The 19,727-nt window shown below is 40.3% G+C and overlaps 1 protein-coding gene across 2 annotated transcripts in view; it reads right to left on the reverse strand.

Moving 5' to 3' along the window:
• Positions 1–9,772: 9,772 nt before the first annotated feature.
• The window catches only part of FAM114A2 (family with sequence similarity 114 member A2), a 38,139-nt gene continuing 28,184 nt past the window's right edge, over positions 9,773–19,727 (reverse strand). For both annotated transcript variants that reach the window (XM_029218516.1, XM_029218517.1), the window contains exons 13-14: positions 13,404–13,457; positions 9,773–11,101 (exon numbers count right to left, since the gene is read on the reverse strand). In XM_029218516.1, coding sequence (XP_029074349.1) covers positions 11,000–11,101; positions 13,404–13,457 — 156 coding nt within the window. In that variant the 3' untranslated portion in view covers positions 9,773–10,999. The remainder of the gene's footprint in view (positions 11,102–13,403; positions 13,458–19,727) is intronic.

The raw sequence follows: 19,727 nt of genomic DNA on the forward strand, positions 1-19,727 counted from the left end.
GGTGAGCTCCCCAACACTAGAGGCAACCAACCTGCTAGGGATATTATAGAATAGAGTTCCTCAGAGTGTAGCCCACCTGTATCAGCATGAACTATCTGGGGTTATTCTTAAAGGGGGAAATTCCTGGGACCCACTCAACACCCACTGAATCAGACTCTTGAGTGTGGGCCCAGGAATCTACCTTTTTAACAAGCTCCCAGGTAATTCTGAGGTAGGATTCTGACAACTGAATGTTTGAGAATTCCTGCTCTAGAAGAATACCAGATGGAATTTGCTCCCTTTCACCTCTGAAATTCTATGATTCTATCCTTCTATGAAATACATAACTCCCCTGGTTATTTGTGTTGTATAAGGGACATCCTAAAGACAAATTATCTTTAAGTTACAAAGTCACAGCTCCATGATGGAAGACAGCAGGCAGAGGAGGTGCATGGGGGCAGGCCAACCACAAAGACAGCTGTTAATTCCCTGCTCCTCTACCCAGTGCTGACCTGAAGTGACAGTCTAATATTGCAGATCTTTGGCTATCTAAGACTCAATGGTCCCACCCAATTTTATCTCAACGCCTTTGTATCCAAGGCCCAAATTCACTAGTCATAGCGGGAGCCAAGAGAACAGAGGAAATATCCACTTACCAATCTGGAGCTGGAGGGCAAACTGGTCTCTGGGCAGGGATAACAGATACTTCCTGGAGCCTCTCAAAAGTCTTCACACTTTCTACGCTTCCTCTTTTCAGCCCTGAGGTGAACAAACTCGTCCAAACATCCTAAGGCATCACAGTCAGATCATGACAGATGTTTCCAGCCAAAGCCTGGGGCTCAATCCCACCCCACCTCTTGCCCCCCTTGATCTCCCTTGTCAGTGGCAAGGCACACCCTCCATAAATTGTGGACATATTTTATGCCAGCCTTCACAATTCTCTCCCCTCTGACCCAGGAAATAGCCACTTATGTGTTTAAAGATATGTATAAAATGGTAGCAACTACAGTATTATCAAAATAATAGACCTAACAGAATAACCTTAGCTAACACATATACAATACTTATTTGTTTCATTTCCTAAATGCTATTCCTATATTAATTTATTTAATCAGCACAATGAACCACGAACCAGTACTGTGATTGTCCCCAGTTTAGAACTTGTACATCCCCTCAGTAATTGAAAAATAATTTGAAACAATCTGAGTGTCTAACAATAGAGGATTTGTCAAATAAATTATGGAGTTTCCCTAAAATAGAATATTATGAAGCTATTATACATAAGGTTAAAAATATTTAATAAGCCACAAATATGCTCATTTGGTAATATAAAAAGCACAGGAAATAAAACTACATATAACTAAATTTGGGGTGAATGTGCATAGGAAAAAAAAAACATACCATGGTTAGGTCCTTGGCAGGGAAATCTTTCTGGAGTGGGCTGGCATTGAGCTAGGGTTTGTGCAGAAAGCTAGTAGGAGCTGGGGCAGGGGTCGTGCTCCTGATGGAAGCTGTATGAGCTGTTGCCACTCACAATCCCAGGTAAGAGGCCAGAGGGGGAGCTGAAACTGAGAGGCTCAACATTGACTGACAATTTGGAGATCACCATTCACTTCTGATTCTGTTACCACCTGCATGGTGAACATGGCCAAGTCCTATCCTTTCTCTGGGCCTCAGTTTCCCCATTTGTACAAAGGTGGTAATAACACCTTCCCTGACTCTCCCATGAACCAGGAAATGCAAAGCTCAAGTGAGGGCTTAAGTTCAGGGATTCCTAAGGTAAGCTGTGGACAAAGCTGGGCTCTCTCTCCTGACCACTTACTGAGGCCTTACTAAAGACCAGAGACCAGGCTAAAGCACATACAGGGCCAGCTTCACGGGTGTGTAACCAGTACAATCACACAAGGCCTACACTCACAAGGGCCGATGCTTGGGGGTTTAATGCTCTGGGGTTACCATCGTGAAATGCTTAATAATTTTATATTTGAATTTAGCTCTTGTTAGCAAAGTTAGATAGACAGTGGAACATGTGCTGGGGGCTTGGAGCCTCGGCCAACGCATGGCCCAGCTCGCTTTTTGTCAGGGTGGGGCCCCAGGCTCCTGTGAGGGTCTGCGCTAGCCCGCCAAATATCCTGGTGCCTGAGAGAGCACAACATTCAATAGCAAATAAAAAACTCCATGGCAGGTGGACAGAGGAACCACGGAAGAAGGTGAAAAGCTCATTCTTGCTTTTTGAACAGGGAACCCTGCATTTTCATTTTGCACTGGAGCCCACAAATTAAGTTACCCTGGGCAAATCTAAACATAAGGAATGTGCTCATTTTATTTCATTTCACAGGCAAGGAAGTTGTGGTTAGTTTATGATGCCTAAGGAAACATAGCTGGAAGTAGCTTAGACAGAATTTGAACCCAGGTCAATTTGAGCCCAGAGCCTGTAGTCTAACCACTGCGCTGCAGGCAGTCAGGTGACTGCACTGGTGGGGAGCCCCTCCAGAGCAGTAGCCCCTGATGCCCTCCAACCACAATCAAGGCTGTCACGATTCACACCAGGGGCAACGTCTTCACGTGGACGGAGAAGGCAGAGCCCACCTGGGGGTTGTGAGAGGATTAGGAAAGCCTTCACACCTCAAAATAATCTTCATCAGCTGAGATAGTCTGGCCTGATCTCATCTGGCTGTATGAGATTCTTCTCTCTCCTGGGGAAGCTGAGTGGGCCCCAGAAAAAACCCACAGGGAGCACATTTTCTGGCTGTCTGGTTCCAGAGCTCACCCTGGCTCTTAAACATCTTGCTGTTCTGCCTCCGCAGGGGAAGTGAGCGGGGTAAGGATTGCAAGCCGAAGTGGATTTTAAATGGCCGCTGACAGCTGATGGGTCCGCCCACTCTAGGTAGCAGTGTTCTCTCACCCCAATTTCATTTGAGCAGCCCCCTTTTTAAGCCATGCCAACCCTGAAGATATAGAAGAACCAAAAACCACCCAAAGGTGGTCTCCTTAAACCCCAAGGAACTTCAAGATGCAGAAGAAAACCCCTCAGCTTGTTTGCGCTATTGTGTATTGTCTCTTCTCTCCCATTGGATCTTGGTATCTCTCTTTCACCTTGGCCGACAGCCATCCTGTCCTGATTCCCTTCCTACAGTGTATTAACAGCAGCAGTTGCTTTTCTGGGAGGGCGTAATGTGAACTTGAATGAGCCAGCACACAGATATTTTATCTTCCCATTGCCTGTCTTTTAGGTAATCAAAGGAGACAGGCTATAATATGCATTCAACCATCAGGACTCTTTAGAGACCCTAAGTCTATTGGAGAGAAAGGGCTTATTTTTCACATTCAATTGGGATATAACAGGAAGTCCTAAGTAAGTCTCATCCCTTTGAAGGATGAAAAATCCTGTTACCCTCTCTGTCCCTCAACCTGCCCAGGCTTATCTTCTTCCCTGTAAGGCAAGATTGGCACTTCTTAAATTATGTCTTTACTGCCCCCTGATAAGTTCAGGTCAGAATTAGCTAATTGGCTCAGCATCCACTGGAGGCATGGAGAATCCAGACCCAATGGTCCAATCTCCTCTTTCCACAGCCGAGAACCAAGCAGCAGTCAGTGCAGTGGCTATGAAGGCAGGCCGAGGGTGGTGGTGAGTCTGCTCTCCCACCACACACCGTGTGACCTCAGGCTAATGTCTTAACCTCTGCAGGCCATCAGAACAGTTCCAGCTTTGTTAGGCTGTTGTGAAAATAAATAGGATGATGTACTTAAAACCTTCGGCACACTGGCCTGGCACATAGAAACCACTCAGTTAACAGTAGCTATTATCATTAGCAAGATTAATGCATTGAAAGTGTCTCCGTATAAATCCTGTGAGTTAGAGACTAAACCAGCATTAGAACCCAGTTGTCCTGGGTAGGTCCTGTCAAAACCTTTATTTATAAATGGCTTTTATTTAATTTATAATGCTTCTTTCACCTGTTTGATGCAGAATTTGGCTTTAATGATGCTGGAAAAAGAATTCCATAAACATCTTTTCCATTGAGTTGGTGGATTTCAGTGAACAACAATGGATTAGAATCACCCAAGAAAATTTCTCAAACCCCTTCCACTTTGGAACCTGCTCCCCAAGTACCTGTTTATGAAGAGGAGCCAGACGGAGCTGCACTTGCCACCATTCCTGCTTCCGAACACCTGTGATAGGGACGGTCACCTGAAAGAGAGGCCCCTTAGGCCTTTGTTAAACCCAGGAAGTGGGCAACATTTCTTGACTCTTTGGCTCCCTTGGCCCAAAGCCCTCCTCCTTGCTTTTTTTTAACTTAAATAGGTATTGAGATAATTATAGATTCACATGCAATTATAAGAAACAGAGATTCCGTGTTCCCTTTACCCGTTTCCCCCAATGGTAACATCTTACAAAACTAAAATAAAATTTCACAAGGATATTGACATTGATACAATCCACCTGTCATTCAGAGTCCTCAGTTTTCCTTGTACTCATTGTGTGTGTGTGTGTGTGTGTGTGTGTGTGTATGTGTGCATTTAGTTCTATACACTTTATCACATGAGTAGGTCTTTGTGGCCACCAGCGCAGCCAAGTTACTCCATCACCACAAGGATGATGTGTTGTTCTTTTAAAACCACACCTACCAGACTTCCCTGGTGGTGCAGTGGTTAAGAATACGCCTGCCAATGCAGGGGACATGGGTTGGATCCCGGTTCCAGGAAGATCCCACATGCAGCGGAGCAACTAAGCCCATGTGCCACACTACTGAACCTGTGCCCTAGAGCCCTCGAGCCACAACTGCTGAGCCCACGCACCACAACTACTGAAAGCCCATGCACCCTAGAGCCTGCACGCTGCAACTACTGAGCCCATGTGCCACAACTACTGAGTCCATGTGCCACAACCCACATGCCTAGAGTCTGTGCTCCACAACAAGAGAAGCCACTGCAATGAGAAGCCTGCACACTGCAATGAAGAGTAGCCCCAGCTCGCCACAACGAGAGAAAGCCCGCATGCAGCAAAGAAGACCCAATGCAGCCAAAAATAATTTTAAAATAATAATAATAAAAGCTTAAAAAAAACCCCACACCTGCCTAGCTACCTCCTCCCCATCCCCATTCCTAACCCCTGGCAACTATTCATCTGTTCTCCATTTCTGTAATTTTGTCACTTCCATGTTATATAAATGGAATTATATACCTTATGCAGTTTTGGGGGATTGGATTTTTTCACTCAGCATAATTCCTTTGGATTCATCCAAGTTCTTACATGTATCAACAGTTTGTTCCTTTTTTTTTTTTTTTACAGTTTGTTCCTTTTAATTGCGGAGTAGTAACCCATGGTGTGGGTGCATTCACCCACTGAAGGACATCTTCGTAGTTTCCAGTTTGGGGATGTTACAAATAAAGCTGCTGTGAACATTCATATACTCCTCTTTCCTCTTTGATCCCTAATTGATGCAGATTCACCAAGATCTTTGTTCCTCCTGCTGCAAACATGACTTGTCACTACACCATCCTTTCTATGCCAACTCCCAGTAGCTTTGGATAATCTGCCCAGATGTTCCCCTACAGACACTTATCACTAGACAGGTGCCTTCAAGCCTTTCTCCTAAAAGAAATAAAATAGAACAAAAGTGAGTTTGGGAGCCAGACAACGTGAGCTCACACTGCAGGGGCTCTGCCTTTTACAGTGAAGTCTCATGCGAGTTACTTAACTCTGAATCTGTTTCATAATCATAATAAAACAGCTGATAGTTAAGGTTTCTTTATCAACCACCTGTGGTGGCCGTGTAATGTAATGGTTAAAAACAGTAAGTCTGGTACCAAGCTGCCTGGGTTTGAATCCTGACTCTACCACTTGTTGGGTATGTGACCTCGGGCAAGTTATTTGTGACCTTCCTGTGCCTCAGTTTTTCCATCTGTAGATAGGCATACTAATAGTTCCTATCTCATGAGGATTAAGTGAATACACACAAAATGTTCAGAACAGCACCTGGCACATAGTATTTACTAAGCATTAGTTCCCACTGCTATGTGGCAGGCACTATTCTAAGCACTTTACACAGATTATTTTACTTAATCCTATCAATGACTTTATAATATACGAGTGCTATTATGAGATCAATTTTACAGATTACCAAACTACAATTTAAGGGATTAAGACACTTGCTCATGATCACAGGTCTGGAAAATGAGGGAAGTCAGATTCAATTTTGAGTCTGTCTTTGCTTCTCACTTCTACACCATCCTGCAGGCCCATGAACTGAGGGAGGCAGTGCCCTGCCTGGCAGAGCAGTTATGAGGATTTACAAAGTTATGTGTCTTCCGTGGTGCCTGGTAGTCAGTGGGCTCCACATGTGTTAGTGTCCTCTTGTAACTATTGGTAGCTGATGAACAACAGATCATTCTATAGTTCTATACACAGCAGAAATTGGCCTCTCAAGACACAAAGCACCAAAACAGAAGTAGCAATTTGAGGGTTTTGAGGATGCATCTGCAAACATTTGCAATGTGACCTGCCCAACAATCACAATCAGATTTGGGACGAGTCCATCCAGCTCAGCCACAATCCATTACAGGAGAGCAGCTGCCTCACTCCCTTTCTCGGAGGGCTTCACAGCTACCATGCAGAGATTGCTCAGACAGTGGCACCCACGTGAGCTCCTACAGGACAGAGGCCACACATTCTGCAGTCTGTTCCCCCAGCCCTTAACCCAGTGTCTGGCATAACCTCTCAGTAAATGTGTGCACAACCCCAGGGAGGCTCTGGTGCAATGGAGAGACTAGGCCGGGATTCAAAGACCCAGATTCAGGTCTACCCTGAGCTTGCTATCAGCCAGCCATGTGACTTTGGGGGTCACTTTTTCCTATGAGGCCTCAATGTCCCCAGCTGTGAAATGAGGGGTTTTCACCTTACATGCTCGAAATCCCTTCCAGCTCCATATCCTCTACTAGCAGCAAAGCACTAAGCAAACTTTCCTCTTTTACTTTTCTTTTTCCCTCCCACTCCCCTCGTTTTTCTTCCTTCTTTCTTTCAGCCAGACAACAAATATTTCCTGCCATGTGCCAGACCCAGTGCCAAAAGCTGGGAACTCAATAGTGAGCAAGACAAATACAGAAAAAAGGTACTTAATATTTGCTGATTTACTGAATGCACTAAATGCCTAAGAATATTCAATTCTTACTTTGAAACTTTTGCTTCGACATACATGCTAAACATGCAGTTCTCATTACTCTCAATGATATGCCTGGAAGAAGTAAAGGAAGATCAGGTTGTACTAAACACTTAAGAGAAGGCCTTCAGTTCTGACATAAACAGCTACAATTACTATGTAGACAATTCAGGCTTAAACAGGTTTGGCTGAAATTGCCGAGTCAGTGCACCAGTTGCCCAACTGAGACTGGCTGGTAGACACTGTGGAAAAATACTCCCATTCCAACTTTAAAAACATGTTTTAAAATATTAAGCATACTGGTGCATGTACAGTTGTGATGGGGAAAATGACTTCCTCTTTAGAACTAGCTTAAGAGCGTAGCAATGGCCCGTGCGCACAGAAGGAAAAAAATGTGGGGCTGACAAGAAGACACAGATGATGATTCAATTCTATTTGTAGTCTCTGTATCTGCCCCTTACAAGAGTAAGCCAGTCAGAAACTTAGACGTCTAGAAAATTCAACATTCATGTGTGAGGGTGATCAGTCACTGCAGCCTTCCTTTACCTTTAGCCTAAAGGACATGCTAGTTCAGACAATATTCTGATTTATAAAACAATTTCCCTGAAGAGTTGATTGGGGAAGTGATAGACATGAAGGGACTTTGGGATTTGGGCAGATGATGTAATGACAAGAAAGGATGTAATAACAAGGGTCACAAGTAAAACAGGGAGGAACGAGTGACTGGTTGGTACGTGAGGAACAGGTTGCGGTTGAAAAGTGACACTAATGGGCGAGTTTTCCAAATTCTCCTCATGTATTAGCCAGAGAACTCGATGACACATTAATTAAGAGGTTTGTTATTTTTAGAACTTCCTCATTTCTCAAATGCTTCATTCTAAATCATTTATGAAAATGAGCTTCACATTGCAAAGACATAATAAGCGATTTCAACCTTTGACATTTATGAAGAAATATCATGCTTACTGAGAGCCCACTGTGGGTACAATTTTATCTGGGTTTTTCCATCCTGAAGAGTATACTCGCCTTTAAATTCGGAAAACATCTAAAAGTGTAGAAAAATGTCTATTTCTCAACTGATGGCATCAATAGCAACTACTTATAAAACATCTCTCCCTGAAATAAGTCTTTGTATAAAAACAAATTCAAAAAAGAGGGTCCTCATTCAAGCAGAGGAACCCACAAAATCTTGTTTCCTGATTGTAGGTCTGGAAAATTTACATTTGCACATCAGCCCTGATTTCAGATTTGTGGTAATGCCACTGATATGAATTACAAATTCACATTTCAGAGACCTGTCAATCTAGGCGTCTAACCTTAAAAAAAAAAACAAAAAAAAACCACCTATCAAAATCAAGTAAGGAAAAAATAGCTTGTCCTTAACATGTTTCCAAGGTACTGTATAAAGGAAAAAGGAACAAGAATTAGTTCATGGAAATTTCTATTTCTTTTAGATCAAATTAATAAAGTTTCTTTTAATCACAGCCTTTAAAGATCCCAACAGTAGGAAGAGAAACATTTAATCCAGTAAAAACTGAACATTTAACCTATCAAGGTGTTAAGTGAATTGGGAAGGGGAGGTAGCACATACTATGACACAGCAGTAAATTTTAGGTACCAAAAAATTTAAAGGAAGTAGCACCAGAAGAGTAGGTATCATCAAGAAACTACATCATGTACTCACCCCAAATGGAATAATGAAGCATGCATCATCCAAAAACCATCACCATAATCCAACAGGTTCCAATGAGTCCCCTGAATCTACCTATTCCACCTATCAATGAATGTTTATGCTCTTACTTCCCTTACTCTACTGAATCAAAGAACTTTCATTCTTTTTCATCATATTCTAGGTGAAAGGTAGGTAACTGTTACTCAGAATTCATTGGTCCTTTCATCATTTCATTGGTGGTCTCCTAAATCCACTAAAACACATGTGAGTGGGTGGGCAAACCTGATGAGAGGGATGAAAGAGAAAGAAGAGGCAGTGACTCACAATGGCCTTTTGTAAGATCTAATCTAAAACAGGTGAAACTGAGGGCTGCAATCTGGAAAGGCAGAAAAAGTCACTGTTCTATCCCCCACATCTATACCCCTCTTCCTAAAAGAAAAACCTTAGATGTGTTTCCAGATCAAAGAGTAAAAACTGCAAACTGCCCTTATATGAGAATCTGAACAGGTAGTAGGTAGTGTGGCCAGTTTCTAAACCTTACTCAAGAAATACCACCCTCAGGGATCCAGGTTCAGACACAGAAACTGGGTCTGAGGCACAAATTAGGGCTGGGGACACCAGCTTTACTTACCACAACACAACTGTTTTTCTGAAATTACAGAATTACTCACTTTGGGAAGGGTTAAATGTTTCTATAAAAAGAAATATTCAAAACCTTTTCTCATCATGTTAGAACAGAATATAAGCAGAGTAACATTTTAGTGATGTTGGTGTATCTTTTTAGTCCAAATCTACCTATTTTCCTCCTTGCTAACAAACTGCCCCCTACCCCAAATAAGGTGATCACATAGAAATAGTCTTGATATCAACCTGTTATAGGTTCGCTTTGCTATTTCTGTGGTCTGAGAAGATATCAGGGCTCACATTTGCAAAAGTAAATAAAAGGATCAACTGACACGATTATTATATTTTATTTAAAGGTTTTAAAAGATAAGGGGCAGAGCTCACAAAAGTTACCTGAATCATTCAAAACCACAAAGTTGGAGAATTTTTTTTTAAAAGAGTGGATACCAAAATAGCTTTCAGGAAGAAGATAACCTATAAGTCTTTTAGATTGTTGAACAAAGCAAAAGAAGGCTTAAGATATGAAAGATAAAAGTTATATTTATAAACATGCTAAAGAATACATTAAAAGAAACAAAAAAGAATGAGGAAAAATAAACTGTCTTAATCCTGTTATACATAAACATCGTTTCTATGGGACTCTACAGTCCACTTCAACAATATTCAAACAACAAAATCCCCATCATTGAAAGAGCTTCAACACTCCTTTGGAGCTGGCAATTACAGAATTTATCCTGCATATCGGGTATGCATGAAAAACATCCTGGAGACTCAGAATATCTGCAAACATGAAACTGTTTCTCTAAATTGCATTTATTGGTCATGAATCCCGTAAAGGGGGGTCAACTACAACTTGAAGCTTGTCATCTTGCGGTGGGAAAGCAATTTGAAGACAAAGGGCACCTTGCTATATAGTTCATTCATGTGGCTCTAAGTATATTCTATAAGCTTCTCTTCAATGCCAAATATCTACTGAGAATTAAAGAGGAGATGAAACTTTCTAACCAATTCCAAGAATTCATGTAACAAAGGGTAATCATTACAGAGTTTATATATACTCGGTTTCCTTAAAGTCATAGATTTTATTATAGAGAGGAGAAAGAAAATGGCATTAATAGATCAAGCACATGAATTCCAGAATACTGAATTCCTTTTCCTCTTGCTTAACAACCAATTACATCCATGGACTGCAAAATTACAGCCACTGCAAAATTTTTAGTGTTTTGCATCTTGTCAAAGAAAGACCAATATTTTTGCCTGAGTGTCCCCTTAACCTTATGAGCTATTATTTTTTAACTTTCTATAAAACTTCTTTTCAAATAATTTATTAATTATAACAACTGGGAAGAGCAGTGTGAGGACCTGAATACTTCAACCAAGCACTGAAGGCCACAAACTTCCTTAAATATGCTCTCCTGCCTGGATTTTTATATATTAAAATAACCTTTCTCCCTCACTTCTCCAGGGGTACCCAGAAAAGAGTGGCATTTCTTGGCCATCACAAGTCTCATGTAGAATCTTCTCTGTTCTTCAGTGTCCTGACAAAGGCCTCTGGACCTGTAGCTCATGCGTCTGGTAATTCAGTCTTGTTCTCAATAAGAGAGATCTCCAGCACAGGTAAAAGTAGCTGAAAGGCATCCTGAATGTAGGAAGCACTGTTTGATGCCTATAAGGATAAGGATTGAAAAATAAGAAAAAGAAAATACTGCAGTCACTTAAAAGAGAAAATATATTATAAGACAACAAAAAAACAAATTAATTTTTACAATCTAACTATATCTGTAGCCTGGCAAATAAGAATACATACTTAACCATTTCACTAAACTTATAGGGGAAAGAATGATCTAGCTCTTTTTTTTGTTTGTTTGCTTGTTTTTTTGATCTAGCTCTTAAAATGATATGACAGCACCAAAAAAGAATGTCACCATTTTTGTCCAACTTGCCCATTAGAATGATAGCCATTCTTTGGCATCTTGCTCAAATATGGCATTCAAAGCTTATTTATTCCTTGATTGAATGGGTAGATCCTGTCACAGCATTTTAGTCAATTACTCAAAGAGGATTTCAGAAGGCTATGAATCCTACATCAATAGGATTTCTAGTCCATTCTGATTGTTCTTCTTCCATGGACTCAATGTAATCAGTGAACATGCGACAGGTGCTCACTAAAGATAAAGAAGGAATACTGCTTTTAAAGATGATAAAGTACAGATATGTTTCTGTCTACTACAAGAGACATATGAAAAACTTGGAATCATTATGCTCAGAGTTTGCCAGACTTCATTTATATCTGACAAGTTCTGACTTTCCAGAAGCATAAGAGTTCATTACCTTAAAATAAAAATGTATAATTTCAAGGACAAGAGTGTTTCAAATCTGTAAGCAAGAACAACCAACTCAGAATAACAAAAGGGTAACCATATCAAGTGAGCTTACCTTGTTTTGATTTATCAATGGCAAGAACCCCTGTTTAAACTTCAGTGTGACGTTTGATACCAAGTTTTGCAGCCAAAAGAGACCTCACAGCACATCTAGTTAAATCTCTTATTTTGTATATAAAGATAACAAGATTGCCAAGAAGGTAAACCCCTGGTCCATGGTCATAGTGCAAATCAGGGGAGACCTAGGACAGGACTGGGCTCCTGGTTTGCAAACTTCTTTCATCTCTACCACTCTGCCATCTACTAAATCATACACTTATTTTTTTAAATTGCTTAAGTGATCAGAATAATTTCCCTGACTATTAAAGGAAAACTATGCAGTTAAGGAATGAAAGGCATTTCTTCATCGGTAATTTTAAAAGAATCTAAAACTAAAGAAGTAACACTCTGGTGGCAAAAAATTTTTTTCAATTCATATTTAAAACCTAACTGATTATCAAATATATTTTCTCCCCTCAGACTTAGATAAATATGTTTTAAACAAATCATCAAACATCTAAATTTTTGCACAACTAATTTACAAGATAGTTCGTTTTTTTTTTATCTTTCACTTTTTCTGCCTTCTGTGGTTTTCTCTTTTTATCAATATAAATTTATTTATTTATTTATTTTTGGCTGCGTTGGGTCTTCATTGCTGCACGTGGGCTTTCTCTAGTTGCGGCGAGCAGGGGCTACTCTTCATTGCGGTGTGCGGGCTTCTCATTGCGGTGGCTTTTCTTGTTGTGTAACATGGGTTCTAGGCATGCAGGCTTCAGTAGTTGCGGCACACAGGCTCAGTAGTTGTGGCTCGCGGGCTCTAGAGCGCAGCTCAGTAATTGTGGTGCACAGGCTTATTAGTTGCTCTGCTTCCCGGACCACGGCTCGAACCCACGTTCCCTGCATTGGACCAGGGCTCAGGCCTGTGTCCCCTGCATTGGCAGGTGGATTCTTAACCACTGCGCCACCAAGGAAGTCCTAAGATAGAGTTCTTAAATCATGGAATCCAGAAAGCATCATACATGGCAGCAATATAATCCATCCATGGACTTTAACTACCTACCTTCTTAAATCTAATGAACTGACGCGGATTATGTAAACACAGGTAGCTTTTTGACATAATAAAGCAAATTTCTGCGCAAGAAAATGACAAAATGTTTTGTTTTCTTTTGTTTTGTTTTGTAACTAATCTCCTCTGCATAAACCTTACTCCTTTAAGGAGCAGTGCTAGCCTATTTGTAATTCCCAGCGCATCATGTTTACTAGCTAGTCTCCAGAAGATGTTTCATTAATGAGAATTGTCCATTAATTACAAAGGGGTAGTACTAAGTAATGACAGCCTACCGCTTCTTCCACTGCACTTTACCTGGCACCTTCATCTTTATGGTTTATAATTAATGAACAGGAAATATGATAAAATATACACCATTTTGGTCATATCTGCATCAACACACTAAACTAGTGAAAAAAACAAAAAATGAAAACTTAAAGAGTTATTAATACATAATGCCCTAGAAGTTACAGACTTAAAAAACAATTAGTACTACTAACCTCTAGAAATACTGCAGTGATTAACGGATTAAGGACGTCTGCCTTTTCCTTGACCTAGAACAAAGGATAATGTGTTAAGCGAGCATAGCACATTAAAAAACAATAGGTAAAATATGATGATTGGTTCAAGATGGCGGAGTAGAAGGACATGCTCTCACTCCCTCCTGCGAGAGCACCGGAATCACAACTAACTGCTGAACAATCATCCGACAGGAAGACACTGGAACTCACCAAAAAAGATACCCTACATCCAAAGACAAAGGAGAAGCCACAATGAGATGGTAGGAGGGGCGCATCACAATAAAATCAAATCCCATAACTGCTGGGTGGGTGACTCACAAACCAGAGAACATGTAACCACAGAAGTCCACCCACTGGAGTGAAGGTTCTGAGCCCCACGGCAGGCTTCCCAACCTGGGAGTCTGGCAACGGGAAGAGGAATTCCTAGAGAATCACACATTGAAGGCTAGCAGGATGTGACTGCAGGACAGAACTGGGGGAAACAGAGACTCCACTCCTGGAGGGCAGACACAAAGTAGTGTGTGCATCAGGACCCAGCGGAAGGAGCAGTGACCCCAGGGGAGACTGAACCAGACCTACCTCCTAGTGTTGGAGGGTCTCCTGCAGAAACGGGGGTGGCTGTGTCTCACTGTGAGGACAAAGACACTGGCAGCAGAAGTTCTGGGAAGTACTCCTTGGCGTGAGCCCTCCCAGAACCCGCCATTAACCCCCCCAAAGAGCCCGGGTAGGCTCCAGTGTTGGGTTGCCTCAGGCCAAACAACCAACAGGGAGGGAACCCAGCCCCACCCATCAGCAGACAAGCGGATGAAAGTTTTACTGAGCTCTGCTCACCACCAGTCCCTCCCATCAGGAAACATGCACAGCCCTCTTAGATAGCCTCATCCACCAGAGGGCAGACAGCAGAAGCAAGAAGAACTACCATCCTGTGGAGCAAAAACCACATTCACAGAAAGATAGAAAAGATGAAAAGTCAGAGGGCTATGTACCAGATGAAGGAACAAGAAAAAACCCCAGAAGAACAACTAAATGAAGTGGAGATAGGCAACCTTCCAGAAAAAACATTCAGAATATGATAGTGAAGATGATCCAGGACCTCGGAAAAAGAATGGAGGCAAAGATACAGAAGATGCAAGAAATGTTTAACAAAGACCTAGAAGAATTAAAGAACAAACAAACAGAGGTGAACAATATAATAACAAATGAAAAATACACTAGAAGGAATCAATAGCAGAATAACTGAGGCAGAAGAACGAATAAGTGACCAGGAAGACAGAATGGTGGAATTCACTGCTGCGGAACAGAATAAAGAAAAAAAAATGAAAAGGAATGAAGACAGCCTAAGAGACCTCTGGGACAACATTAAGAGCAACAACACTCACATTATAGGGGTCCCAGAAGGAGAAGAGAGAGAGAAAGGACCCAAGAAAATATTTTAAGAGATTATAGTTGAAAACTTCCCTAACATGGGAAAGGAAATAGCCACCCAAGTCCAGGAAGTGCAGAGAGTCCCATACAGGATAAATCCAAGAAGAAACATGCCGAGACACATAGTAATCAAATGGGCAAAAATTAAGACAAAGAAAAATTATTGAAAGCAGCAAGGGAAAAATGACAAATAACATACAAGGGAACTCCCATAAGGTTAACAGCTGATTTCTCAGCAGAAACTCTACAAGCCAAAAGGGAGTGGCATGAGATATTGAAAGTGATGAAAGGGAAGAACGTACAACCAAGATTACTCTACCCGGCAAAGATCTCATTCAGATTCGATGGAGAAATCAAAAGCTGAACAGACAAGCAAAAGCTAAGAGAATTCAGCACCATCAAACCAGCTCTGCAACAAATGCTAAAGGAACTTCTCTAAGTGGGAAACACAAGAGAAGAAAAGGACCTACAAAAACAAACCCAAAACAATTAAGAAAATGGTAATAGGAACATACATATCGATAATTACCTTAAATGTGTGAATGGATCAAATGCTCCAACCAAAAGACACAGGCTGGCTGAATGGATACAAAAACAAAACCCATGTATATGCTGTCTACAAGAGACCCACTTCAGACCTAGGGACACATACAGACTGAAAGTGAGGGGATGGAAAAAAATATTCCATGCAAATGGAAATCAAAAGAAAGCTGGAGTAGCGATATTCATATCAGATAAAATAGACTTTAAAATAAAGAATGTTACAAGAGACAAGGAAGGACACTACATAATGATCAAGGGATCAATTCAAGAAGAAGATATAACAATTATAAATATATATGCACCCAACATAGGAGCACCTCAATACATAAGGCAACTTCTAACAGCTATAAAAGAGGAAATCAACAGTAACACAGTAATAGTGGGGGACTTATAACACCTCACTTACACCAATGGACAGATCATCCAAACAGAAAATTAATAAGGATACACAAGCTTTAAATGATACAAGAAACCAAATAGATTTAATTGATATTTATAGGACATTCATTCCTAAAACAGCAGATTACACTTTCTTCTCAAGTGCGCACAGAACATTCTCCAGGATAGATCACATCTTGGGTCAGAAATCAAGCCTCAGTAAATTTAAGAAAATTTAAATCATATCAAGCATCTTTTCTGACCACAATGCTATGAGATTAGAAATCAATTACACGGAAAAAAACGTAAAAAACACAAACACATGGAGGCTGAACAATACATTACTAAATAACCAAGAGATCACTGGAGAAATCAAAGACGAAATCAAAAAATACCTAGAGACAAGTGACAATGAAAACATGACAATCCAAAACCTATATAGCATGCAGCAAAAGTAGTTCTAAGAGGGAAGTTTACAGCAATACAAGCCTCAAGAAACAAGAAAAATCTCAAGTAAATAATCTAACCTTACACCTAAAGGAACTAGAGAAAGAAGAACAAACAAAACCCAAAGTTAACAGAAGGAAAGAAATCATAAAGATCAGAGTAGAAATAAATGAAATAGAAACAAAGAAAACAATAGCAAAGATCAATAAAACTAAAAGCTGGTTCTTTGAGAAGATAAACAAAATTGATAAACATGAGCCAGACTCATCAAGAAAGAGAGGGAGAGGACTCAAATCAATAAACTTAGAAATGAAAAAGAAGTTACAACAGACACCGCAGAAATACAAAGCACCCTAAGAGACTACTACAAGCAACTCTATGCCAATAAAATGGACAACCTGGAAGAAATGGACAAATTCTTAGAAAGGTATAACCTTCCAAGACTGAACCAGGAGGAAATAGAAAATATGAACAGACCAATCACAAGTAATGAAATTGAAAGTGTGATTAAAAATCTTCCAACAAACAAAAATCCAGGACCAGATGGCTTCACAGGTGAACTCTATCAAACATTTAGAGAAGAGCTAACACCCATCCTTCTCAACCTATTCCAAAAAATTGCAGAGGAAGGAACTCATTCTATGAGGCCACCATCACCCTGATACCAAAACCAGACAAAGATACTACAAAACAAGAAAATTACAGACCAATATCACTGATAAATATAGATGCAAAAATCCTCAACAAAATACTAGTAAACAGAAACCAACAACATATTAAAAATATCATACACCATGATCAAGTGGGATTTATCCCAGGGATGCAAGGATTCTTCAATATATGCAAACAGATCAATGCAATACACTATATTAACAAACTGAAGAATAAAAACCATATGATCATCTCAATAGATGTAAAAAAAGCTTTTCACAAAATTCAACACCCATTTATGACAAAAGCTCTCCAGAAAGCGGGCATAGAGAGAATCTACCTCAACATAATAAAGGCCATATATGACAAACCAACAGCAAACATCATCCTCAATGGTGGAAAACTGAAAGCATTTCCTCTAAGATCAGGAACAAGACAAGAATGTCCACACTCACCACTATTATTCAACATAGCTTTGGAAGTCCTAGCCACGGCAATCAGAGAAGAAAAAGAAATAAAAGGAATATAAATTGGAAAAGAAGAAGTAAAACTGTCACTCTTTGCAGATGACGTGATACTATACACAGAGAATCCTAAAGATGCCACCAGAAAACTATTAGAGCTAATCAATCAATTTGGTAAAGTTGCAGGATACAAAATTAATGCACAGAAATCTCTTGCATTTCTATACACTAATGATGAAAAATCTGAAAGAAAATTAAGGAAACACTCCCATTTACCACTGCAACAGAAAGAATAAAATACCTAGGAATAAACCTACCTAGGGAGACAAAAGACCTGTATGCAGAAAACTATAAGACACTGATGTAAGAAATTAAAGATGATACAAACAGATGGAGATGTATACCATGTTCTTGGACTAGAAGAATCAATATTGTGAAAATGCTTATACTACCCAAAACAATTTACTGATTCAATGCAATCCATATCAAATTAGCAATGGCATTTTTTACAGAAGTAGAACAAAAAATCTTAAAATTTGTATGGAGACACAAAAGACCCCGAATAGCCAAAGCACTCTTGAGGGAAAAAAATCAGAGCTGGGGGAATCACACTCCCTGACTTCAGACTATACTACAAAGCTACAGTAATCAAGACTATATGGTACTGACACAAAAACAGAAATATAGATCAATGGAACAGGATAGAAAGCCCAGAGATAAACCCACACACACATATGGCCACCTTATCTTTGATAAAGGAGGCAAGAATATACAATGGAGAAAAGACAGCCTCCTCTATAAGTGGTGCTGGGAAAACTGGACAGCTACATGTAAAAGAATGAAAGTAGAACACTCCCTAACACCACACACAAAAATAAACTCAAAATGGATTAGAGACCTAAATGTAAGACCAGACACTATAAAACTCTTAGAGGAAAACATAGGAAGAACACTCTTTGACATAAATCACAGCAAGATCTGTTTTGATCCACCTCCTAGAGTAATGGAAATAAAAACAAAAATAAACAAATGGGACCTAATGAAACTTAAAAGCTTTTGCAAAGAAAACTACAAACAAGACGAAAAGACAGCCCTCAGAATGGGAGAAAATATTTGCAAATGAATCAATGGACAAAGGATTAATCTCCCAAATATATAAACAGCTCATGTAGGTCAATATTAAAAAAAAAAAAAAACCCAATCCAAAAATGGGCAGAAGACCTAAATAGACGTTTCTCCAAAGAAGACATATAGATAGCAAAGAAGCACATGAAAAGCTGCTCAATATCACTGATTATTAGAGAAATGCAAATCAAAACTACAATGACTTATCACCTCACACTAGTCAGAATGGGCATCATCAGAAAATCTACAAACAACAAATGCTAGAGGGTGTGGAGAAAAGGGAACCCTCTTGCACTGTTGGTGGGAATGTAAATTGATACAGCCACTATGCAGAACAGGATGGAGGTTCGTTAAAAAACTAAAAATAGAATTACCATATGACCTAGCAATCCTGCTACTGGGCATATACCCAGGAAAACCATAATTCAAAAAGAGTCATGCACCCCAATGTTCATTGCAGCACTATTTACAATAGCCAGGTCATGGAAGCAACCTAAGTGCCCATCGACAGACGAATGGATAAAGAAGATGTGGTATATATATATATATACAATGGAATAATACTCAGCCATAAAAAGGAACTAAATTGGGTCATTTGTAGAGACGTGGATGAATCTAGAGACTGTCATACAGAGTGAAGTAAGTCCGGAAGAGAAAAACAAATATCGTATATTAATGAATATATGTGGAACCTAGAAAAATGGTACAGATGAACCGGTTTGTAGGGCAGAAATTGAGACACAGATGTAGACAACAAATGTATGGACACCAAGGGGGGAAAGGCGTGGGCGGTGGTGGTGTGATGAACTGGGAGATTGGGATTGACATGTATACACTAATATGTATAAAATGGATAAATAATAAGAACCTGCTGTAGAAAAAAATACATTAAATAGAATTCAAAAATTCAAAAATAAATAAAATATGATTCCACTTTGAAACACACCCACACATACCCAAATATAAATAGCATAGACAAAGGCTGGATCAGACTCAAGAAGGGCTTTAAATTTCCTTCTATCCAAATTGAGAGTGTGTGCCTTTGTAGTTTTTTTTTTGTTTGTTTTTGTTTTTCGGTACGCGGGCCTCTCACTGTTGTGGCCTCTCCCGTTGCGGAGCACAGGCTCCGGACGCGCAGGCTCAGCAGCCATGGCTCACGGGCCCAGCCGCTCCGCGGCATGTGGGATCTTCCCGGACCGGGGCACGAACCCGTGTCCCCTGCATTGGCAGGCAGACTCTCAACCACTGTGCCACCAGGGAAGCCCTGCCT

Source organism: Monodon monoceros, unplaced genomic scaffold (genome assembly GCF_005190385.1).
Source record: "Monodon monoceros isolate NGI ecotype Baffin Bay Population unplaced genomic scaffold, NGI_Narwhal_1 Super_Scaffold_12, whole genome shotgun sequence".
Lineage (NCBI taxonomy): Eukaryota > Metazoa > Chordata > Mammalia > Artiodactyla > Monodontidae > Monodon > Monodon monoceros.